The 24,847-nt window shown below is 42.6% G+C and overlaps 1 protein-coding gene across 1 annotated transcript; it reads left to right on the top strand.

Moving 5' to 3' along the window:
- Positions 1 to 1,236: 1,236 nt before the first annotated feature.
- Positions 1,237 to 4,390, top strand: Ccn2 (cellular communication network factor 2). The gene is made up of 5 exons (XM_076928030.1): positions 1,237 to 1,511; positions 1,599 to 1,821; positions 2,051 to 2,302; positions 2,436 to 2,647; positions 3,021 to 4,390. Exons 1-5 carry the CDS (start codon positions 1,449 to 1,451, stop codon positions 3,315 to 3,317), a joined length of 1,047 nt encoding a protein of 348 aa, XP_076784145.1. The 5' UTR covers positions 1,237 to 1,448; the 3' UTR covers positions 3,318 to 4,390.
- Positions 4,391 to 24,847: the final 20,457 nt, after the last annotated feature.

Below are 24,847 nucleotides of genomic sequence, written 5' to 3'. Positions count from 1 at the left end.
GAAACAGAGACAAGTTTGGGTACATGGTTTACATTTAACATCAACACACAGGCTAGGGATACACCTGTTCTTTCCTTGACTTAACCTCCCTCCACTAGCCTGCAAGCTGCTTGAGTAGCAAGAGGTCTCATCCCTATTTGTGGACGCTTAGGGAAGTCAGCAGAAACATATTATGCACGGATGCTTAGCTTATAGCCGGGTTATAACTGGATGCAAACGTGTATGGTTTTGCTATTATGTAAACAAGTGCTTTACTTCAAAGCAGAACAAACCCCAACAACATCCTTAGATTATGGGTTTTAGGATAAGTAAAACATCCAAGCCTGGACCTCAGTACAACCATGCTTAAAATATCCCTACTGAACCCTCAACCGGCCTCTATTCTTCTGCTTCTTTCTTCTCCTACAATGTTTCCTGACACTTACCTACCGAACACAGCCATTTGGTCTGAACTCTTAAACTTATTTTTCTAGAAACTCGATGCCCAGCCATTCCCCTTCCCTCTCTGGACCCTGAAGACAAGTCCTTACATAAAGAGGGCAGAAAATCTCCCTAGGAACCTGCATCCTTATCAAGCGCCCTGGCTTTCATATCTTTCAGCCATCAAAAACGATTATCTCTAGTGACCAAAGATTAAATGCCTGTATTTCAGTTACAGAATTTGTACATAGGCATTTTGGGCGGGGAGGGGGTGTTTCAAATGGCCATAAGCACCCTTCTTCTCTTAGTAGAACACTAAGAGACTACAGTCCCATAAAAAAAAAAAATGAAAAAGAAATATTTTTAGATTTCTAGGGGGTCATTGTATTTGCCTCTTCAGCTACTTAAGTCTTGAGACGTTTTTATATCAGTAGCCACAACTGGCAAAGAGATTTTTAAAAAGAAAAGATGCTAGAAATAATAGCTGTTCGTGTATTTCTAAGTTATATTTCATCAGGAGGGGGTGCGAAGAGGATACGAAGAAAGTTTTACTTCTTGCTGGCAACACAGCGCCTTTTTTTCTTTCTTTCTTTTTTTTTTTTTTTTTTTCCTGGCGAGCTAAAGTGTGCCAGCTTTTTCAGACGGAGGAATGTGGAGTGTCAAGGGGTCAGGATCAATCCGGTGTGAGTTGATGAGGCAGGAAGGTGGGGAGGAATGCGAGGAATGTCCCTGTTTGTGTAGGACTCCATTCAGTTCTTTGGCAAGCCGGCCGCCGGGAGCATATAAAAGCCAGCGCCGCCCGCCCAGCCTCACACAGCTCTTCTCTCCAAGAAGACTCAGCCAGATCCTCTCAAGCTCCGACCCCAGGAGACCGACCTCCTCCAGACGGCAGCAGCCCCAGCCCAGTCGACAACCCCAGACGCCACCGCCTGGAGCGTCCAGACACCAACCTCCGCCCCGAGTCCGCTCCAGCCGCGCCCCTCGTCGCCTCTGCATCCCGCTGTGCGTCCTCCCGCCGCGCCCCGACCATGATCGCCTCCGTCGCGGGTCCCATCAGCCTCGCCTTGGTACTCCTCGCCCTCTGCACACCGGTAAGCTCAGGGACTGACGGAAGGGACAGTGGGAGGGCAGAGTGAGCTGCGATTGCAAACTGACCGCCCTCCCCTTTCTCTCCGCAGCCTGCCACCGGCCAGGACTGCAGCGCGCAGTGTCAGTGCGCAGCCGAAGTGGCGCAGAGCTGCCCCGCCGGCGTGAGCCTGGTGCTGGACGGCTGCGGCTGCTGCCGCGTCTGCGCCAAGCAGCTGGGAGAACTGTGCACGGAGCGTGATCCTTGCGACCCACACAAGGGCCTCTTCTGCGACTTCGGCTCCCCGGCCAACCGCAAGATCGGCGTGTGCACTGGTAAGACCCGCAGCCCCCTGTGCCGAGCCCTCACTCTTTGGTGTTGGACCACCACCTCTCTCAAGTCCAGCGTGATACCCTCTAGAAAAAGAAAAGCCCTTGTCTGCAGCTGCTTCCCACCGGCCACCTGCATTCCTGGCCCTAGCTCACCACCTTGACATATAGTTGCTCTGATCCCTGGGACCCTCCATCTGACCTCTACATCTTTTTTTTTTCCCCTCTCCTGCAGCCAAAGACGGTGCACCCTGTGTCTTCGGTGGGTCCGTGTACCGCAGCGGTGAGTCCTTCCAAAGCAGCTGCAAATACCAATGCACTTGCCTGGATGGGGCCGTGGGCTGCGTGCCACTGTGCAGCATGGACGTGCGCCTGCCCAGCCCTGACTGCCCCTTCCCAAGAAGAGTCAAGCTGCCCGGGAAATGTTGTGAGGAGTGGGTGTGTGACGAGCCCAAGGACCGCACCGTGGTTGGCCCTGCCCTAGCTGGTGAGTTGTCTTCATCTAAGTTACTGTTATGCATCCTCCCCAACTTCAGGGCCAGTACCCAAGTACACTAAATTAAGGGGACATTGTCTTATCCAGATGTTTTACCTTGTGCTTGTGTGTTCTTCTCTCACAGCCTACCGACTGGAAGACACATTTGGCCCAGACCCAACTATGATGCGAGCCAACTGCCTGGTCCAGACCACAGAGTGGAGCGCCTGTTCTAAGACCTGTGGGATGGGCATCTCCACCCGGGTTACCAATGACAATACCTTCTGCAGGCTAGAGAAGCAGAGTCGCCTCTGCATGGTCAGGCCCTGTGAAGCTGACCTGGAGGAAAACATTAAGGTACATACTCTACCCCCTAGACACTCATTTTTATAGAATGACAGGGAAGAGAACCAAAGCTGGCTGTCTCACCTCCCTTGTTATTATAGGCCTGTTGTCTCCAGAAATATCTAACCATGGAGCTGTCTGGACAGAATGAGAGATGCTGTAACAGCAGCTGCCAGTTTTCCACTACAAAATTCCCCATAGCGTTAGTTAATTCAAGACACTCCAAACGAGGCCATGGCTATTTTTGGAAAACAGGCAAATGAAACTACCAGTCTCTCCCCTCAGAATATAAACACAAGTCAGATGACATAGAGCCAGTCTACAGAGGGTTGAGGAAGGCCACTCCCATTGTAGTAATTGCTGTTTCTCTTCTTGTCTTCCTTAGAAGGGCAAAAAGTGTATCCGGACCCCTAAAATCGCCAAGCCTGTCAAGTTTGAGCTTTCTGGCTGCACCAGCGTGAAGACCTACCGGGCTAAGTTCTGCGGGGTGTGCACAGACGGCCGCTGCTGCACACCACACAGAACCACCACACTGCCGGTGGAGTTCAAATGCCCCGATGGTGAGATCATGAAAAAGAACATGATGTTCATCAAGACCTGTGCCTGCCATTACAACTGTCCTGGGGACAATGACATCTTTGAGTCCCTATACTACAGGAAGATGTATGGAGACATGGCATAAAGCCAGGGAGTGAGGGACATGAACTTATTAGACTATAACTTGAACTGAGTTACATCTCATTTTCTTCTGTAAAAAACGATTACAGTAGCACATTAATTTAAATCTGTGTTTCTAACTGCTGTGGGAGAAACATCCCATCCAAGTGAGAACGTTATGTCATTGTCATACAAATAGCCGGTCAATCTCAGACACTGGTTTCGAGACAGTTTAGACTGTTCGCTTAGACAGTTTAGTTGTTTGTTAGCGCACAGTGCCAGACCACACTCTGAGGTGAGTCTCCTGGAACAGTGGAGACTCCAGGAGAAAGACAGGCACTATCTGAGGTCATTTTAAAAGCAGTGATGTGCCTACTTTTCGGAGTGTAACAGAGGAGGGAAATTATAGCATGCTTGCAGACAGACCTGCTCTTGCAAGAGCTGGGCATGTGTCCTCCACTAGATGAGGCTGAGTCCAGCTGTTCTTTAACTAAGAACAGCAGTTTCAGCTCTGACATTCTGATTCCAATGACACTTGTCAGGACTCAGAACCTTGTCTATTAGACTGGACAGCTTGTGGCAAGTGAATTTGCCTGTAACAAGCCAGATTTTTATTGATACTGTAAATATTGTGGATATATATATATATATTTGTACAGTTATCTAAGTTAATTTAAAGTTGTTTGTGCCTATTGTTTTTGTTTTAAGTGCTTTTGGGATTTTAAATTGAGAGCCTCAAACTCCAAACACCATAGTAGGACATAAAGCTTGTCTGTGCTTCAAAACAAAGGAGATACTACAGTGGAAATTGTAACCTGAGTGACTGTTTGTCAGAACAAATGGTAAAGCAACAAATTGCAAGTCAGGTTTCTAGTAGGCAATGTGGTAACATCACTGTTGGTGAACAAATGGCCTTTATTAAGAAATGTCTGGCTCGGGGGTAACTGGTCAGATTTCCACGAGGAAGTGTTTGCTGCTTCTTTGACTATGACATGTTTGGGGGTGTGGGGGGCAGTTTATTTGTTGAGAGTGTGACCAAAAGTTACATGTTTGCACCTTTCTAGTTGAAAATAAAGTATATATATTTTTTATATGAAAGGCTCGGCTGCTCGTTCTTGTAAACTTTTCTTGGGTTTTCCTGGGTGTAAGCAGGAAGTTCATATTTCTCTTAAGGTAATTCACTAAGAAGTTTATAAATACCTTTGGAATGCATGCGTCACATGAAATCAACAGGATTTTGTGAACGTATCCCTTACACTGAACCAAGCAGATATGCACATCAGTTGTCACATGGTGCTTAAGGAGTGCTTGACGTTTGCTCCGTGTAGCTGACTCCAGCTTCCACCCACCCCACAGCAAACTTCTCTCCGTCCGTTTTGCATCGGTACATCTGGACGTTAAAGTTAACTCACAATCTTTCACATCACAGATTAGTCTGTACCTCACGTGGGAAAACTGCTTAAATCTTAGCTCGTGTGTTTGACTATAGCTCTGGCTCGAAACCTGAAGACCTTGCTGTTAAATGAGAAGCACAGGGTAACATACACCTTAGAGTGAAAATCAGGTAAGTTTTGTTGCACAAACTTCATTTTTCTATTGCTAGAACAACTCATGGCGAACAGTGAAAGGTAGGAGAAGTCAATTTAATGTTAACTGAAAATGGTTTTTATTTGAAGGTGATTCCACACTATTGTTCCACGTTAACCAAAATAGTTTATAGGTGACAACATTAAATTCTTCAAGAACCCTGATATAAAAATAATATAAGACATACCTAGCTGCTACTGACCAGTGAAACAAACCGAATGACAAACACTCCAGAGACATTCTCTTCTCCTAGATGAGAACAGCTGTGGATTCCAGAGACAAACACACCGCAGACAGACTAACCTTTCCTGTGATGATTAGCAATCGTGTTGTCACTCAGAGAGACAAAAATATACCTGAAAGCAGAGACATTCTACAAACAGTGCCTACGCCACAAACCAAATGAAAAACTTCCCATGAGAAAAATATTTCTAGTCACAACACTGGGTTTTAGGGTGCACCCTTTCAGTATATGGCCATACTGGCAGCAGCAGCCACTACCTCAAATAAACGTACCCCAAATAAACACACCCCAAATAAGCACACCCAAGGGCACACAGACAGTACATTGCCGAGTCCCGTTTCTTTTCCATCAACTGATGCCCAGCCACCGTGATACAAAGCCATGGAGAAAGCAAAACTCCTGAAAGGAACCAAAGAATTGTGGGGGGAAAAAAAACGAAGCCGCAAGGAGGAGGGGATTTGAGATGTTTCCAAATCTGCACACAAAAACAGTTAGTAAATTGCATAACCAAACTCCCATGAGCAGTATGTAACAAAATTAGGAGACAAGACACCCTTGACCCCGAGATAGTAATGAAGACAAATTGCCAACCACCCAAAGGCCTGAGTTGTGTCAGCAGGCGTGGGAAAAGGGGAAAGAAGGGAGCATGTGATATTTTGGGAACAAGAAAGGTTCCAGGGAAGCAGCAGGCACGGGCTAGAACTACAGCCGATTTGAGAACAGTTGTGGACATGGGTAGGGGCTTATACTACTCAGGGCTGCTTACTGAGACAAGATACAAACACTTAAAAACGGGATCAAAATTGAGCCAGTCAACAGACATTGAGCAACAGACATTGAGGAAGAAGACTGAGATAAAAATAGGAAATGGAGCCTGGTGACAGGGGCCTGTGAGCCCAGCTTAGGAGACTGACCATCTTGGGTACTTCCTTGTCTTGCTGCCATAACAAAATGCTTGACCAAAAACAATGGAAGGAAGGAAGGAAGGGAGGAAGGAAGGAAGGAGGGAGGGAGGGAGGGAGGGAGGGAGGGAGGGAGGGACGGAGGGAGGGAAGGAAGAAAGGAAGGAAGGAAGGAAGGAAGGAAGGAAGGAAGGAAGAAGAGGGGGAGGGAGGAAAGGAAGGAGAGAGGGAAGGAAGGACTTATTGTGGCTCACAGTTAAAAGTCACAGCCTGTCATGGGGTGGGGGAGGGGTAGTCCAGGTGGTAGGAGCTTCAGGTAGCTGGTCAACTTGCAGTGAGAGATGAATGCTAGAGTGGTCAGTTAGCACATTGTGTTTATTCGTTCTGGGACCAGACCACGTCTCATGCAACGGTACTGCCCAGAACTGAGGTAGATAGACATCCCCCATTTCAGTTCCCGTAATCTAGAAAACCCTCTCTCAAACATCCCCAGAGGCCTGTTGTTTCACTTTTCTTTCTGTTATTCTAATGAAACACTGACCAAAAACAAGTTGAACAAAGTTTATTTCGGCTTCCAGTATTTGGCCCCATCGTCAAGAGAAGGTGAGGCAGGAGCTCAAGACAGGAGACTGAAGGCAGGAACTTAAGCAGAGACCATGTGGAATGGTGCTTTCTTGCATCCCTGGGCTTGTTAGTCTTTCTTTCCTACATAGCCTAGACTTTCTAGCCAGAAGTGGTATAGCCACAGAATCCGGTCCCTCTTATATCAACAAGTTGTTAAGCAATTCTCCTAACAATATGCTCACAGGCCAATCCAATGCAGGACAGTCCTCAGTTGATGCTCCCCCTTCCCTGGCATGCCAAGTTGACAATTAAAACTATGGCAGTTGTCTTGATGAATCTAGATTTTGTTGTTAGGCCTCAAACCCAGGACAAACTGAGGTGCGGAGGTGCTATTTAACATATCAAAGTGGACTTGGTTGACATTTTTTTCCCAGAATCCTTCAGTCCCTACCTGTTACAGGGTCCTTCTGGCTGACATACCCTACCTTCTGGTTTTGGTACCAGATAAATGAAAAACTAAATAAATTTTAAGAAGAAAGGACATGGCTGCTCCTAGGTGTGGTGGAGGAGAGGGTTTATTGTAGATAAAAGGGAAAGCATAGCCAGAGGCAGGGCATCTGGGAGAGTCCTTAGCGAACATGACCATTTGAAGAGAGGGGAAAGGAATGGGGGTGGGGGTGGGGCAGGATCAGGTGCATCAGCCAAGAGGGCAAAAGGAAAAAAGGCAGGTAACCAAGATGTAATATAATATTTAATATAATCCAAAATATAATTCAAGGCTGCATTACGTAGGGAAGAGCCACTGGGGGAAGAACAGACCAAGTCAAGTTGATAACCAATACTAGCCACCACAAGTCCATTGTTTGTCAACTAGACATGCAAACATCTCACCCATATGTCACACATAACCTTCAAGTCCTTGTCTCCATGGCTCTCAGTCCTATTGGCACTCAGTACTAACCATTACACTGAACTGAGAGTCTAGAAAGATGATTAACCTGTCAAGGAAACAGTATTAGACTTGTCTCAAATATAATTGCTTTGATTCAACAATCCACAACAGCAAAAAAAAAAAACAAAAAAAAACAAAAAAAAAAACAAACAAACAAACAAACAAAGATCTCAGAGTCTCAGAGGATAGTGTCTGTTTCTGAAGAGCGGATGATGGAGCAGATGGATGAGCAAGCTCTGAGTTCTCCAGCTACAGAGAAAGAGCCTGGATTACACAAACAAGTTGGTGTGTCTTTGAACACACTGAAAGGCTTCTATTGAAAAAAAGAAAATAAATGAAAGCAACATATGAAGGACACAATCAAGCCTTTAAAAACATAGGAGAATTCAAGGCATACTGATCCTATGAAATCTTTTAACAGAATGTACTAGTGAACAAGCTTCAAACATGTTTGAGATGCTTACATAAGGACTTGTCAGTCATATTAAATACAGCTTATCTCTTTCTAAAATTACTCTTAATGTATTCTCGGCGCACAAAATAACCAATTTTCTTTTGGTATCTGCATATGTTTCATGTACTTTGCTCATATTCACCCACCACATTTTCCTTCTCCTTTATTTTGTACTTGCATTTTACATCTTCCCAAATATTTCTGCTTCCTGTTATCCCCTGTGTGTGCACCCCACAAAGCTGAACACAGAGGAAGGGAGACAGAAAACCAGCCACAGTGTAACAGTGGTGAACTCCAACTGCACCCCTGAACTGGGCTTGAGAATAGTATGCAGGGCTGGAGAGATGGCTCAGCCGTTAAAGGCTAGGCTCACAACCAAAAATATAAGAGAATAGTTTGCATCTGTGAGTTCACAGGGAAGCTGAAAGATGACTCAGCAGTTAAGAGTGCTTACTGCTCCTGCAGAGAACCATGTGGCTCACCCACATGGCTGCTCATGACTATCTGTAACTCCAGATTCAAGGCAAAAGAGGCCTGCTCCTTGGCCTACTCAGGTACCAGGCACACACGAGCTGAAATGCATCTATGCAAACAAACACTCATCCACATAAAATTCTTTTTGTTTAAAAATGTGTACACACATGTACACACACACACACACTTCTTTCTCTCTACATTGCCCATTGGGAAAGCTTTCACAGAATAAGAACTTAGCAATCAAGAATCTCTAGACTCAGATTTTACTTTGAAATGTTGTCAGGAGTTGACAAGTAGAAGCTAATAATTAGCAGGTGATCTTCCCGAGACGGGTCTGCTTTAGATTAAAATTTATGATGGATTTGCTTTGGTAGGTGGATTTGTTGGAGTAGACAAGGCCCAGGAGAAATTTCTTTTAGGAAATATTCCTGCTAATAATACACTTTTTCTTTTATTATTAAATATGTATAACAATCCCTAAGTATTAGCCCACCCTTTTGACCAGATCTCTGCTGAACAATGAAGATGTACTGTCTTGTCATGATGTTATATAGACAAATAGATGATTTCTTAATCTTTAATGATGACCCTATAAGACTTCCTAAAATTATATTAGTAATTGCTAAGCTCCTTTATGCTAGGACTGCTATTAGTTTCTCTCTGATAATCAGAACTGCATGGAGAACTCTACCAGTCTTTAACATCATGAGCTAATTGCGTCTGAAATAGAAAGCAGGCATCCACTACTCAGAGCATATTCCAAGAGGTTGTAAACCATTAACCAAAGGTCATAAAAAAGGAAGTAATGATTTACTATAGATGCCAGGACAGAAGATAAAATATTGACTGATTTTATCTATATAAAACTTTACTAACACCTTTAGTTTTTAGCTCTTCATGAACCTGCAGAGCTGGTGGCAGGTGGTGTATGTTTGGCCAGATAATTACTCCTAATGGATATGCATGCAAACATTCTCTGATGTAAACTACTTATTTGATTTATGATTATGATTTGAATTTATGTGTAAACTTGTGATGATCTTTTTACCATGTGGCCATGCATTCGGAAAGATGTATAACTGCTGAGGACAAAGAGAGAACATTCTGCTTATTCCATTTTTTTCTTAGACAACCCTTATCCTCATTTTTCTTAGATGCCCCTTTCCCCTTTTTCTTAGAGAGCTTCCATATGAAACATTTTAGAACTTAGAAATAAACACTAAAATCACTTTTCAAAGTGTCTCCTGCAACTTCTTCCTGCAACTTCAACTAACAGGGTGAAAGTTAGAGCTGTGCAGTTTCTGCATTCTTTGTTCTACAAAGGCTGCTCTACTTGATCCCCTGCTGTTTTATGAGGACTTGCTAAGCAGTTTCTCACCACAGAGAAGTTCAGAAGGCAGGTCAGCTACTGAAGCAAAGCGGACTTAGGGCAGGTAAATGTTTTATTAGTATACAGCAACCCTAAGATTTGCTCAGACCAAATCTTACCCCTACTGGCACTCCCCACTACCCCACCCCCACCCTGCTGTTGCCCCCAAAAGAACCAGAACAAGAAAGAAGAACCACCATGTGGGAAGCGGCTCTGCTCTCGCCATTACAAGGTGGTGCTTGGCATAGGCATTGCTTGAGAGAAAAGACAACTCCATATATGGAGTTGTATGTGCTGAGAGGTGTGGTTACCCGATCACCCCACCTCGCGTCATTGAGAGTGGCCAATTAGTGACTTCGTGGCAGCTGCTGATAGGATCAAGGCAATGCTTATAAGGGGCTGTGGGAGCTGGGGAGACAAGAAAAGAGAAAAGAAGAGAGAGAGAAGAAACTCGCTGTACAGGGATAGCTGAATAAACCGCTTGAAGAAGAACACGGTTGCCGTTGCCTTATTCCGCGGGTCTGACGTGGGTAGCGACACCACCAGGGCTGGCCCCCAGCAAAATGGAAATACTAGAACACAAAGAATTTCCTGGTAGTAGATGTACTAGAACTTTTGAAGAGTGAAGCCAAGAGAAAGATAAAAGGTAATTGATGATACTAATTTCAAAAAGGGTCAATGTGCTTCTCATGGAACCAATTGTTTTCCACAAGAAGGAATGCTGGTAAAGAATGCAGCGCTGCCCCTCGAATTCCCCTTGCTCCCAGTCATGGCTCATCAGTCTTCTTCCCCCTTCTTGTTCATTGTTCATTCCTGTCAAGATGCCATCAGTGTGGCCAGAAGGCAAGCATACACCAGAGGCTCAATGAGAATGGCCAGTTTTGGACATTCAGCCTCAAAACTGTGCCAACCAGTCCTAATTTTTAAGGAAAAGAACACAAAGGCTGGGGAGATGCAGATAGAAGATAGAGAGCTGGCTGCTCTCCAGACCATTTGGGCTTGATGCTCAGTACCCAAAAGGTGGCTCTGAGCCCCAGTACCCTTCTTTGAATTCCAAGGGTCCCAAGGATGCACATGCTACAATATATACAGGTAGACAAGATATTCATACACATAAAGTAAAATAAATCTATTTAAAAAAAAAAAAAAGATTCCCCAGCCTTAGGTCTTCTTTTCACAACAGAAAAATGTGACAGTCACCTTCTGAGACTCATAAGGAACAGCATCAGAACACATGCCAATATTTAATAAGAGCTAACCTTATGTCTATGACACTATAAAAGTTTATTCCTTGTTACATATATAAAAGAAATGAACAAAAGACATGTATGAATGTTTCAAAACAATGTTATTCATCCACAAATTGAAAAAATATGATATGTAAATGTCTCTTACCAAGAGAACAGATAGAATACGAATATTTATTCTGTACAATGCTACACAATGACAGGAAAGGAACTGTGTTATTTTAAGGGGAAAAAGTTGAACACAAAATCAAATAAACTGAACAACTCCATCTATATGGGATGAAACAGGCAAAATTAATCAACAATGATGAAAGTCAGAATTGTAGCCTCTTGGGAGACAGAACTTAATCCAAATCGTTAAATATATCCATTCTATTTTAAAAGCTTAACATTGATAAATTGATATTATTTATTAATAATATCATTGACAAATGAGGTCAAGAACTTTTAGTGATTTTCCATAACACTCAAAAGAATTGTCTAGAGGAAATTTTCCTCTTTATATTTTGTATTTTCTGAGTTATCTACAAAAACCAACTATTACTCTTCAGCCAGAAAAAAAAAACTATTGTTAATATTTCCTCTGCTTTCTTGAAAGATAAGATATATACATATATCAAGCTTTATAGTATCATTAACTAAAGTATTACATGAATGGAAAATCAAATGTATTATTTAACAAGGGTAAAACCTTTCACCCCAAAAACACCTTTGAGAAACTTCCCAAGATACAATGCTTTTACAGACAAATTATATCTGTTTAAATATCTGATGGGCTCATGCTGACTTTTACTTAAATCTTACAGAGCATGCTGACCTCCTCAGTATCTTTTTTTCACATCTGCTTATCAACCATGATCCTGAACACATGAATTTAGAGATGAATTATGCATGTTTTTATACTCATGTGACTTGAAGGACTTCATTTGATTACAGAAATCCACAGGTTCTAAGGCTTTCAGAGTCCCATGTGGAAAATAGTTTCTTGCCATGTGCTGTCCACTTTAGAAATGGGAATTATCAACATACTATGTATTTGTGAATGGGTTCCATCAGAATCCTGATGGGAGAATTGATAGGTGATGCTGCTTTTATGGAGAACAAAAATTATTCTCTTCTACTTTGCTTTGATCTAATTTAAAAAAATATCAAAAACTAACTAAAGGAAAGCTAGACACATCCAGGAGCAGGAGCCAAACAATGTGATGTTTTCAATCATCTGTACTCACATGTGTATAACCAAAATTATTAAAAAGTATTCTGTGTAAACATACTTTTATACAAGAAAACAGGCCTGAATGACTCATGGAGCATCTAAGTCCTTCCTCTACAAAGGCTGGGTAATAAAGAAACACCAAAATGCGTCCAGTTTCCATCCAAGATGCTAAAAAGACAAAGCTAGGAAAATAAGGTTTCGGAGGAAAACTAGTTGAGTGGTATCTGTAGTTATTATCCTGTATTTTCATGTGACTTCAGATCTGCATCATCTCTATACAGTAACCCACAAAGCACTCCAAGTTATCTGTCATTGTTCTGGGTGCTACACAAAGCAATTTCAACTTGGGAAACAAAGATAGATCTAATACAAACCATGTGTAACCCAAGAATCTCAAAAGTTGTTTGTATTGGGAAACTTTGATCCACATTTCAAACCTATAAATTTTTATCCTCTTTCAGCAAGGTTGGCTTGTGTTCATTTTAAAAACCCAATGCATCTGGCTTACTCTATGCCTGAGCCCCTCTAAAACTGAGACATCCACCATAAAAACATTAAAGATAAACTTCCATTTATTTTTATATGTTTTTTTAAAAAATATATTCTTTTATGTCATTCCAGAGGATTTTTTTATATGAACAGACAAAACTTTCTTTTCTTTTTTATCACAATCTGAATTCCTCAGCTAAATTCTTTCCAGTATGTGTCAGCTTTGTTCAGTGTTTGTTACACCCTCTGCAGAGAGAGCCATTGAGAACTGAATATGATGCTCAATCCAAGACCTTAGGGAGAACGCTCAGCAACACTGACTGCTTCTCAGTTTACTTAATTTTATGTTTAAAGTGCTTAATTCATTTAATCATCGTCATCATCATCATTGTGATAGATTGTGTGTGTGTGTGTGTGTGTGTGTGTGTGTGTGTGTGTGTCTGTCTGTCTGTCTGTCTGTCTGTGCAGGATTGTCAATGTCGTGGCTCACGGGGAGGTCAAAGACTACATTTTGAAAATCACTTCTCTCTTTCCACCGTGGGTTCCAGGGACTGAACTCAGGTCATTGGGTGCTTTTACCATGTGAGCTGTCTCACCAGCCCCTTGTTTGTGTTTTTAAACTTAACCTATCATTTGGGTTGATGAATCTCAACACAGAAATTATTTCATGTCATTTATAATGTTTAAGCTAGGGTTTCTGGGCAAGTTTACATATTTATATCAAGGGGCTTTGGGAGGTCTGGGGCATTTCCCAGAATGCTATTGACGTAGATGCCACAATGTCAGGATGTGGTGAGAGAGAGGGAACCATTTGGGGGAATGGGCCAACACCACAGTTCCCTAAATTAGGATATTTGGGGAAAAGAATGACCAGCTTTCTTGTGTGACCCTAGGAGCTTGGTGTGTGGCATTGAGTTTGACCTTGGTGACTTAGCAAGCAACTAGAAATGTAACCCTGAATAATATCACATCCATCCATTCATGACTTGGGTACACAGTTCTCAGTGACTTTCAAACCCTTTGTCGGGGCTATCTGTTTTCCATTTATTGTAATAAATATTTAAGTACATGGAGCAGTGATTCCCAATGTTCCTAACGATTTGACCATTTAATACAGTTCCTCACGTTGTGGTGACCCCCAACCATAAAATTATTTTAGTTGCCACTTCAAAGCTGTAATTTTGTTCTTGCTAAGAACCATAATGTAAATATCTGTGTTTTCTAATATTCTTGGGTGACTTCCGTGAAAGAATTGTTTGATCACCAAAGGGGTCATGATCCACAGGTCAATACCAACTGATGTAGAGAAACCCATGATGGTAAAATACATTTTTAGACTGACAGCTCAGGATCTGTGTGTAAATTATGCAAATTATGGAGAAAACCTATAAAGCCAAGCCTTTCAGAATCTATTAATGTTCCAGGGACATAGGGGTCAGAAGCTCATGTTGACCTTTTAGAAAAGAATCCTCAGCACACAGCTGCTGGGACATACTGTTGGTAAAAATGTAGACCAGTGGGTGTGGCCCTGGAAGCTCCTGTCATGGCAACAAATGATTACCACTGTTGAAAAAAAAAAAAAAAAAAAAAAAAAAAAAAAAAAAAAAAAAAAAAAACTCCTAGAAGTTATACTTGCCAGACACTACAGCCAAAAGGCTCCTCTGGGAGCCCACTGACTGGAAGCATCATTGGGTGTATCTAGCAAGGACCAGCTATGGGAAGAATTTTTTTTGGACGGAGGCTGTTTTTCTTTTAGTCACTATTTTGTTGAAACATGTTTAGGTGACTCATCCTTGATTTTAGAGAAAAAGAGAAAAACTGTTAGTCTTATTAGCATTGACACTGACCATCAAAATTTCCTTTAAAACCAGGGTGCCCGTGCGATCCTGTGAGCCTATTAATAACAGCACCGATCGGCTTGCTCCCCAGGTGGAAATTTTCCATTATTCTTGGTGCTTCTTCTTTCCTCACCCACGTGCAGATATTTTTAACTCTGCTTTGGAAACTCATCTGTATAAACAATGATCCGAGAGCCAGGAATCACCTGACCTTCCCAAAAACACTCCATAGAGCGTCACACCCAGGAGCTCTTCAGTGCCTTTACAGTGCACAATAGAGAAAAATTAAACCCTAGGTCCAGGGAGGGGGCAGGGGAAATGGACATGTTAAAATCGATAGAACACATTGTTGTGTTTTTCTTAACAAAGCTGTGTATGGGAGAAACCACTAGATTTACCAGGGCTACACCTGTTATGGTTCTGTCAGAACCTAACCCATTCAAAGAGGGTTTCCACTTAAAGAGGGCTTCTTGTGGTCAACAGACAGACGGTTAGGTCTTGTTTTTTAATCTACTTCTGACTTTCTTCTAATTAGTGCGTTGAGATCATTGATTTTTAAAGGGATTTCTAGCACAACTGAACTATTATCTATAATGTTTGTTACTGCGAGTGGTTTTCACCTATGTCCTTCCCCTTCTTTGTCTTCTACGTATCTTGTCTGCTGTGGTACTCCACTGAGTACTACAACATGGTTCAATTTTCTCTCTTTTCTTAGAACACCAGTTATATCCTTAAACTGATTTTAGTGCTTGCTCTAATCTTCAGATGGCATGTTTATAACTAACCCAGGTCTACTTTTACCCGGTCTGCGAACACTGATTTTGAGTAACACACATGCACTAATACATACAAATATCCTCTAAAATAGTTCGATCAACTCAAAAGCATGGTCCTAGGCTGTGGCATCAACAAAGCAACTGACAAGAGAAAAAGTAAACTCGTTCTGGATGAACATGTTCTTAGTCCCTTAGCCCAAGCATGTGAGCACAGCCCCACCTTCTTCTACAGCTAGTCACTGGGGCCTGAAGGAAGATCCAGGAGAGACAGCAGAAGCAGTCACATTACACATCTGGGCCCATGTCAGTGGGAGGGGCAATCACTTTGCTCACTCTCTGGTTAACTGGCTACTGTTAGTGACTACTGCTAAGGTGGCCTTGGTGTCACTGGTTGGAGATCGGTATTAGCCCATCCTGTTCCATCATTGAGACATACCTCGTAGTGCCACAGTGTGATGCTCCTGCCCCATCTACCATCTTCATGTCTTCTTAGGTGTGATTTTCCAGGGCTCTGAGCGGTCGGATCTCTCTGTCACTTCTGTGCACCTCTGCCCTGTCATGTGTCTGAGAGAGCACTGAAGGCACAGGGGTCCTCCTTCCATTTACGCAGAGGGCTTCAGAAGGCTGAGCTTGAGTTTAGGGGTTCCCTCATATTATTCTAAGGTGACAAAGTCATTTCATGTTCTAGCAGTGGAAGATGCTGTAGCAAACCAACCTGTCTGCAGAAATTTCCAGAGAAGAAGCAAGTACCAATCCATATTCACACATTCACTTTAAATCAAAAATCTTTTCACAAGCAATTGTGTTCTCATAATTCTTGTTGTGCATTTCATCATGTTTTACTGCAATATTTGTGGAAGCCTACTAATTAATTTTCTCATTCCACCCCAAGAAGGGCTGAGGTTCCCTATCTCTTATCAGTACTCTCCTGCTCAGCAGGGTAGACAAGATGGCCTCAAAGGATGTACACTGCATTATCCCCCAGTACTCCTGTGCATGAGTTTTATGCTCAAACTAAACTTACTCACATTCCCTGCAAAGATTTCATATTTTAATTTTACTCACTGTAGGCCTCTGTGTGGAAACAATCTCTCTCTGATGCTTCCATGATATACAACTTTAGGGTGGTGTGTGTGTGTGTGTGTGTGTGTGTGTGTACATTTGTGTGTATATGTGTGTATGTGCATGTATGTGTTTGTAAAGAAACATGCATGTGTGTAGGTGTCTGTGCTTTTCATGTGTATGCATGTGTGTGAGTCACTGTGTGCACAAATGTGTGCATGTATGTGAATGTGTGTATGTATGTGTATGAATGTGTGTGTGTGCATGCGTATGTATAGGTGTGTGTGTGTGTGCATGTGTGCATGGGTGTGTGTGTGTGTGCATGTGTGCATGGGTGTGTGTGCATGTGTGCATGGGTGTGTGTGTGTGTGCATGTGTGCATGGGTGTGTGTGTGTGCGTGTGTGCATGTGTGCATGGGTGTGTGTGTGTGTGTGTGTGTGTGTGTGTGTAGGCACACACATACCATCCTAATTCATCTTTTGCACTCTTCCTAGAAGTGTCTCCCCTGAACCCTTCATCACCCCAGCAGCCCTTGTCCTTTTAGAATGCCCCAAAATCTTCTCTCCTTCTCCTATCTGGCCAGGTTTATTCACATGCTTGTGGTTTTGGAGCCACACCAGCTGGCTTAGTTAGGGTTTTCATTGCTGTGAAGGGATGCCGTGACCAAGGACAATGTTTAATTGGAGCTGGCTTACAGGTTCAGAGGTTTAGTCCACCATCATCATGGTGGGAAGCATGGCAGCATCCATACAGACATGGTGCTGGAGGAGCTGAGAGTTCTATGTCTCGTTCCAAAGGCAGCCAGGAGAAATCTATAGAGAAATCCTAAAGAGGCGGCTCTCTTCTGTCCTAGGCAGAGCTTGAGTGCTAAGAGTCCTGAAAGCCCACCCTCACAATGACACATTTTGTCCAACAAGGCCAAATCTATTCTAACAAGGATAAGTCTCCTAGAGGTGACGCTCCCTGGGCCAAGCATTCAAACACACGAGTCTGTGGAGGCAAAACCTATTCAAACCACCACACTGACTAATAAAAAAAAAATATGTATAGTAAAAGGTCAATGAACTTCAAAGAAATTCAGTATAAGGTTGAGATTCTCTGTCACACTAGCAATATTTAATTTGTCACAGTATGCAACTCGTGGTTCAGTACAGGATAGCACGTAAAAGGGGCATTTCCACCAAGGAAATTACACTCAGAAACACTGTTCTGATGCTTTCTGACCTTGTCTTCTCCCTTTTTATTAACCCGAAAGCTCAGAAACTCATTTCAAATATGAAAGCTTTTCATAAATAGCTATTAAATCAAATTGAGTGTATTTATATCACAGAAACCCAGAGGTAGTCTCTTTTTTAATTTATCTCCTAGATGTAATATTATCAGTAGATGACTTAAAGAACCAAAGTATCTTAAATAATTGATATCTTGAATGTAAATTCCAAAGTCTTATATGTCAGAAAGATAATCAGACATAGTATACTTAAGCAGCTTATGAAGTGGACTGAAACTGGTAAACTGGGGCACAGATAAGGCTTTATTTTCCACCCGTGTCCAACTCCTAGATATTAAGCATGTTTCGATACATATTCAAATCCCATTTCTTAAAACATCTAGGGCACAGACCATAGTTTTCAAGTTATTTTTGGTCATTATGCTATTTTTATTTCAGATGTTTTTAAATCCAATCGGATCTAGCTCAAAATTTGGTCTTGCCCAAGGTATTTTCTCCTGCCTCGGCTCAGGGTGTGACGGGAAGCTCATGGGGAGGGGAAGCACTTCCTTTCATTCTCTTTGCCCAGCTCTTTTTGACAGGTCTTCAATCAGCTTCTCAGGCCACTCTTCCCAAGCCCCACTCAGTCACTTGATTTTTTTTTTAAATAGTTGCTGTGGTGCATTGATGCACCGTGCTAGAGACTAGAGCTGGTGTAAGGGTAAGATGTGGTCTCTGCTCTTACAGACTCATGATGTGTAGGCAAACATGCTGGCCCTCAAATACCCATGAACTCAGATCAAATATGTTAAATGTCTTGAGAGTTGTATAGGAGAAAAGACCAGTAGAAGGCTGAATGACACCTCAAATGGCTGGGATGTGTCAAAAAGCATTTATTTCTTTATTTCATCTCTATATTAAATAAACCAATATTGTATGTACACATATCTGTGTGGATTCTGTTAAAAAATTATAGCAAGTTGATTTAACTGGCCTAAACAAGAAGATATTTATGGGAAAAAAGTAATTTAACAGCAAAGTCATGGAGACTGTCTTGATAAGAGAGAGAGAGAGAAAGAGAGAGAGAGAGAGAGAGAGAGAGAGAGAGAACCACCACCAGAATGTTTTTCTCTCTCCAGACTTGTAGTAACTTCAATCTAGAAGCTAAGAGAAGCTTTCCATCCTGAGAAGGCTTCTATCTTAGTTTGGGTTTTACTGCTGTCAAAGATACCATGACCAAGGCAAGTCTTATAAAAACAACATTGTATTGGGGCTGGCATTCAGGTTCAGAGGTTCAGTCCAGTATCATCAAGGTGGGAACATGGCAGCATCCAGGCAGGCATGGTGCAGGAGGAGCTGAGAGTTCTACATCTTCAGCTGAAGGCTGCTAATAAAACACTGACTCCCAGGCAGCTAGGCCAAGAATATTAAAGCTCACACCCACAAGGCCACACCTATTCCAACAAGGCCACACCTCCCAACAGTGCCACTCCCTGGGCCAGGCATATACAAACCATCACAGCTTCCCCCATGACCAGCAGGGTATTCATCTAAATTAGGAACACACATGAAAATCTTGGATTTTATTCCAGAATTCCAAACAAAATTCATGAGTCTTCATGGATGATGCAAGCTTGAACAAATTGGTACCCTGAACAAATCAATACCAGTTGAAGGAACAGAGAAGAATTTATCGCAAATGAGCCTTGCAGTTCTTGTGTATGAAAGTTGGCTTTGAAAGTTGGCCTGTGTTGCTTCCAGCAGAGCAAGGGGTGGCAACCTTTTCATGGGTGGGCCTCACAGTGTTTATGTTAGCCACTTGAGGCCTGAAAGCCTTCCTATCTGACCTTGTCACTGGAGTTTGGAAGCTGCCTTGAGGAATGTATCATTAAATGGATATGAATATATGTTAGAAAACTTCATCTACAAAATCAAGAAGAAAGCCAGATTTAACCAGTAGGCTATATCTCGTCCATTCCCAGCCTAAAGAGAAATTAGATAGAGTCCCCAGAATTAGCGTCAAGCAATAAAAATGAGAATAATAAATGCTCACATACAATGCACACAGATATGGCTGCTTCTCGGAGTCTTTTTATTTCTCCTTCTTATAATGATTATCATAGCCAAAGACCTTTGGGGTAGTCTTTTTATTTTAAAGTTTATTTGGCCTCAAATTAAGGTGGCGTACACAGTTCAGGTGGCTATGGCAGAAGAATACAACTCAAGAGGAAAGATAATAGAAAGCTTTCACTGCATCAAACCCATATCCAGTGGCAGCCTCAGTTACACATATTTACCTCTAGAACACTTCCACATGCCAAGGCAGGTAATCTCCCTCTTCAAGCCCCAAATAACCTACTTCTTTGTTAGTCTTCACCGTGCCAGCCAATAGCATGCCACAGATTTTCCAGACACTCAAGCCAAATGCTGAGGTACACTCTTCTTAGGGCTCACACCCAACAGCCAACCTGTCAGCAAGTTCCATGTCCCAGAAGCATCCTGGATGTGACTGTTTCTCCTTCCCGCAATACAGCCCAGGTCATCCTGTACCTTTCCAGTACCCTCCACACCAAATCTCCCTTCTCCCCCTTGCTCTTCTCTTGTCCCTTTCCCAGGAACTGGAATTACCTTTCTAAAACATAAATCCTTTCTAAGTTTTATACTATGTTTAAAGCAAGATCTAAGTTTCTCAGAATGAGCAATGGTTGAATAAGAATGACTCCCATATGTTGGGTAGCCTCGCCAGAGCAGTGCAGGTGGATAAGAGAAAGCTAGAGCACCGATCAGTTCAGCTACCACCCTGGCCCACTGCACAATCTACATCATCTTTGAACAGACAAGTGGAAGGGGCAGTGTTGCTGATCCGAAGCTGCAGGAGCTACATGACATACAGCAACAACAGGATAACCAGCAGGAGTCCCGGGAGGATTCCATATTGATGGTGTCACAGAAGCCAGAGACCTCAGACCATACAGATGACTCATTGCAATGAACATTTGCAAGTGAAGATGTTGAGACGGCAGGCTACACTGTGACACACTGCAGCTTCCACTATGAGATATTGTGCTGTGTGTGTGTGTGTGTGTGTGTGTGTGTGTGTGTGTTAGTTGTAAGGAGTTGCAAGAGCTAAGGGTGGATATAAGGGAATAGGGAGATGAGCAAGACTAAAGTGAATGACGCGAAACTCACTGAGAATCAGTAGAAAGTTAAAAAACAAACAACAAACCAGCAAACAAAAAGGAATGGCCCCATAGGCTTATATATTTGAATGCTTAGTTATCAGGGAGTGAAATTTATGAAAGGATTAGGAGGTGTGGCCTGGTGGGAGAAGGTGTGGCCTTGTGGGGGTGTGACCTTGTGGGAGAAGGTGTGACCTTGTGGGAGGTGTGGCCTTGTGGGGGTGTGGCCTTGTGACAGAAGGTGTGGCCTTGTGGGGGTGTGGCCTTGTAGGAGAAGGTGTGACCTTGTTGGAGGACGTATGTCACTGGGAGTGGACTTTAAGGTTTCAAAAGCCTATGTCAGGTTTAGTGCTTTAGTCTCTCTCTTTCTCTCTCTCTCTCTCTCTCTCTCTCTCTCTCTCTCTCTCTCTCTCTCTGCTTGTGAATCAAGATGTAGCTCATAACTACTGTTCCAGTGCCATGCTCGCTGCCGTGATGATAATGGACTGACCCTCTGAAACTCTAAGCAAGCTCCCAGTCAAATGCTTTCTTTTATAAGAGTTGTCTTGGTCATGGTATCTCCCCACAACAATAGAAGGCTGGCTAAGACGGTGTGGCTCACAAGCACTCTGGTCTAGACTCCAGTCCCCGAGGCTCAGGTCCCAACACTCTGCTTTGGACTCCACCTGTGTTCTGAGCTCAGCTCTGCCTCATGGCCTTAGGGCTTTCCAATCCCTCTACCCAGGCACCTATTTTCCTAAGAATTTGTGAAGGGGTTAAATTCAGGAGAAGTTGTGATTTCTCTTGTTCTCCTTATGTACTAGAGATGTTAAATGGTACTTGACATGTGATAAGCAAGCAATACATTTTTTTTGCTGGGTGCAATGAAAGATACAGTGTGAGATAAATTAGGAAACATACGTATGTTATGATAATGCAGAAATGTTCAGAATGACTACACTTTTCTGAGCCAAGGTACTTACTTTATTGAGAGCTCAGAGAAGAAAGAACAGGATCACACCATGTAAGAATAAATGCCATGTTCAGTTGGGCCATTGGTGAATGAGCTGGTTTATTTAACACTGATTTTTCTATGAAGTGCAGATAGTACCTTGGAAAGAATCCCTAACTCTAGCAAAACTGGCAAAAAGGAAAATGTCACATTTGTAATTGAAATGTAAAATGCGCACATCAGAAAATTCCAGGAGGTGTTGTTAGGGACCAATAAGTAACTTTATTGGTCTCTCAAACATATTCATGATCTCACTCCCTGCATCCTGACGTGGGACCCATGGCACAGTGACACATAAGAACTACCTTTTTATTAAAAGGCAAATTCTACTCAAGCACTGCTTTATAGCATATAGCTCATAGAACGTAATTCTAGGAAGAACTATCATGCTGGTTGTCTCTACTGCTGCTTGATATGAAACCTTTTCAAATTACATCAATACAAAACTATGAGACTGTTCTCAGCAAAGTGAGTTTTCCTCATGGAAGCCAGTATTGCTCAGCTCTCCCGTGGCTTCACCTACATTTCAATGACTCAGAAAAACATTTGTTTCCACATATTTGCTACTTGCTGGGGTTTAGTTACCATGGTTGTGTTCCGAGTTACTTCTCATTCCGGATACCAGTGTTAACCTTATTTGGGACGCAACATTCTTCTGAGGCGGGGAAGTGAGAAGAACACCATTGCTAATGGTTGGACCGGGCATGGTTGTGTTTCCATTGGCAGAAACAAGTCACATGACCAAGCAGATCTGAAACAGGAAGTGTAGTTTGCAGAAACAGACCTCTGAAAGTCACATGACTATGTGTGGGTGATGCATGATGTTCTCGTAGTGAAGGGAATGAAGAATTGGGAATGGTAATTCAATCTACCAATTAGTGAAACCACCTTCAGTGTATCTTTCCACCAACTGATGAAACATTTATACGTTTGTCTTAGTGTCTGCTTCTCTTGCTGTGACTAAACAATACTCACAAAACCTCATTTTGGCTTTATTTTGGCTGACAGTTCATTAGGTGATAACATCAGGCGGGGAAGGCACGGTGGCAGGAGCATAACCGGTTGCTACATTACATCTGTAGTCTGAAAGCAGAGTGAGAACAGGAAGTGAGGTCCAGGATATAACACCTCAAAGCCCTCCCTGGGAGGTATTTCCTTCAGCAAAGCTCCACCTCCCAAATGTTTTGGAACTTTTCCAAGCAGCACTACCAGCTAGGGATGCAAGAGTTCAAACGTATTTAACAATTAAACCTCAGCAGGTATGACGTTCCAAAGCTTCTTGAAAATTTTAATTTCTGAATTAAATCCTTCATCCCGAATTCGATCCCATCCATCTCTTCAGTCCTGTTCTCCACTGCGTGCAAGGATGGAGCATATCTGTACCTTTTTGGGTATCAGAAGGATTTGTCCTTCAAAACATCATCAGTCTCCTGGGTACCAGACTAATTTGTCATCTCCTGTAATCTTTCCACTAATATTTACATATTCAAATAAAGGAAAGAGTTGATGGGCCAAATTCTCACTGCCAGACAAATTAACATGCCCAGAAATAGCTCGCTGACCAGAGTACGCCCCTGTCCACCAGATAGAATTCCCCTACTCACGGGAAGGAAGGGCCTATTATGAGCTGGGTGGGAATGGGTTTTCAGGAGTGAGACCTTAGCAGGCTTTGAGCATTCTTATAATGGAAGTGCCCCTCTATATCATATAAAACATCCAAACAAAGCCTCATCCCACGTTAAATTCTGGTTTCAGTTGGTTTTGGTTTTGCTTGGTTTGTTTTTGTTTTCTTTTGAAAGGATGTTGTCTTAGGTAGGGTTACTCTTGCTGTGGTGAAACACCATGATCAAAGAGTAAGTTGAGGGAGAAAGACTATTCGGCTTACACCTCCAGATCACAGTCCATCATTGGAGGAAGTCGGGACAGGAACTTACTCAGGGCAGGAACCTGGAAGCTTGAGCTGATGGACCTTTCGACAGTGATAGACATGCAATTTCTGTTTCTTTGCAAGGTGCATGTTTGGCATGTATTTTACCTAACTTAGAATAGTTCCTGGATCAATCATTCTGTGAGATTCACTGACTTCTGGGTAGTGCACACACAGGTGCTGGAGCCTATGAGCTCTTCAGAGGCCCACACAGGGGTGAGTATGCACACACATACACACACACACACACACACACACACGTAAACATGCAAATAGTACATGTAAACATACGTGTGTGTGTGTGTGTGTTTGCGCATGTAAGGTCAAAATAATATGAGAAAATAAGAAAGTTGGAAAAACGAGAAAGTTGAAAAATAAGAAAGTTGAAAATCAAATGACTCAAGTAAAAAACCTACAAATATAACACTGTATCAACTTTAATTTAGAATTCACATAAATTTTATTGCATTTTAAAATTATTTTGGAAGTTACCGTAATTCCTTACTTTGAACCAATTTGACACTGCAGTTCCATGACAACTTGACACAAGCTAAAGTCATCTGAGAGAAAGAAACTTCAATTAAGAGAATGGCTCCATAAGATGGGGCTGTAGGCAAGTCTTTAGGGCACTTTCATAGTTCGTGATTGATATGGGAGGGCCCATCTCATTGTGGGTGGGGCCATCCCTGGGCTGCTGGTGGTCCTGGGTTCTAAAAGAAAGCAGGCTGAGCAAACCACGAGGAGCAAGCCAGTAAGCAGCACACCTCCATGGTCTTTGTATTAGCTCCTGCCTCCAGGAGCCTCTGGGACCCTGTCCTGTTTTTGTTTGTTTGTTGTTTGTTTGTTTTTGTTGTTTTGGATTTTGTTTTTTGGTTTTTCTGTTTTTGTTTTTGTTTTTTTAAATTCTGTCCTGATTTCCTTCAGTGATGAACTACAATGTGGAAGTGTAAGCTGAATAAACCCATTCCTCCCCATTTTGCCTCTCAGTCACAGTGTTTCATTGCAGCAATAGAAACCTGAACTAAGACAGAACCTTAGTGTTGATTGAGGAGGGAAGGGAGTCCTGGGTG

This window comes from Arvicanthis niloticus, chromosome 30 (assembly GCF_011762505.2).
Source record: "Arvicanthis niloticus isolate mArvNil1 chromosome 30, mArvNil1.pat.X, whole genome shotgun sequence".
NCBI lineage: Eukaryota > Metazoa > Chordata > Mammalia > Rodentia > Muridae > Arvicanthis > Arvicanthis niloticus.
Note: the sequence above shows the minus strand (reverse complement) of the source record. Positions and strands in the feature narration are given on the sequence as shown.

Coding starts and splice junctions, on each gene's coding strand:
- Ccn2 (XM_076928030.1), top strand. CDS start 1,449: ATGATCGCCTCCGTCGCGGGTCCCATCAGCCTCGCCTTGGTACTCCTC. Junction 1,512..1,598: donor TCCTCGCCCTCTGCACACCG/GTAAGCTCAGGG, acceptor TTCTCTCCGCAG/CCTGCCACCGGCCAGGACTG. Junction 2,303..2,435: donor GGTTGGCCCTGCCCTAGCTG/GTGAGTTGTCTT, acceptor CTTCTCTCACAG/CCTACCGACTGGAAGACACA.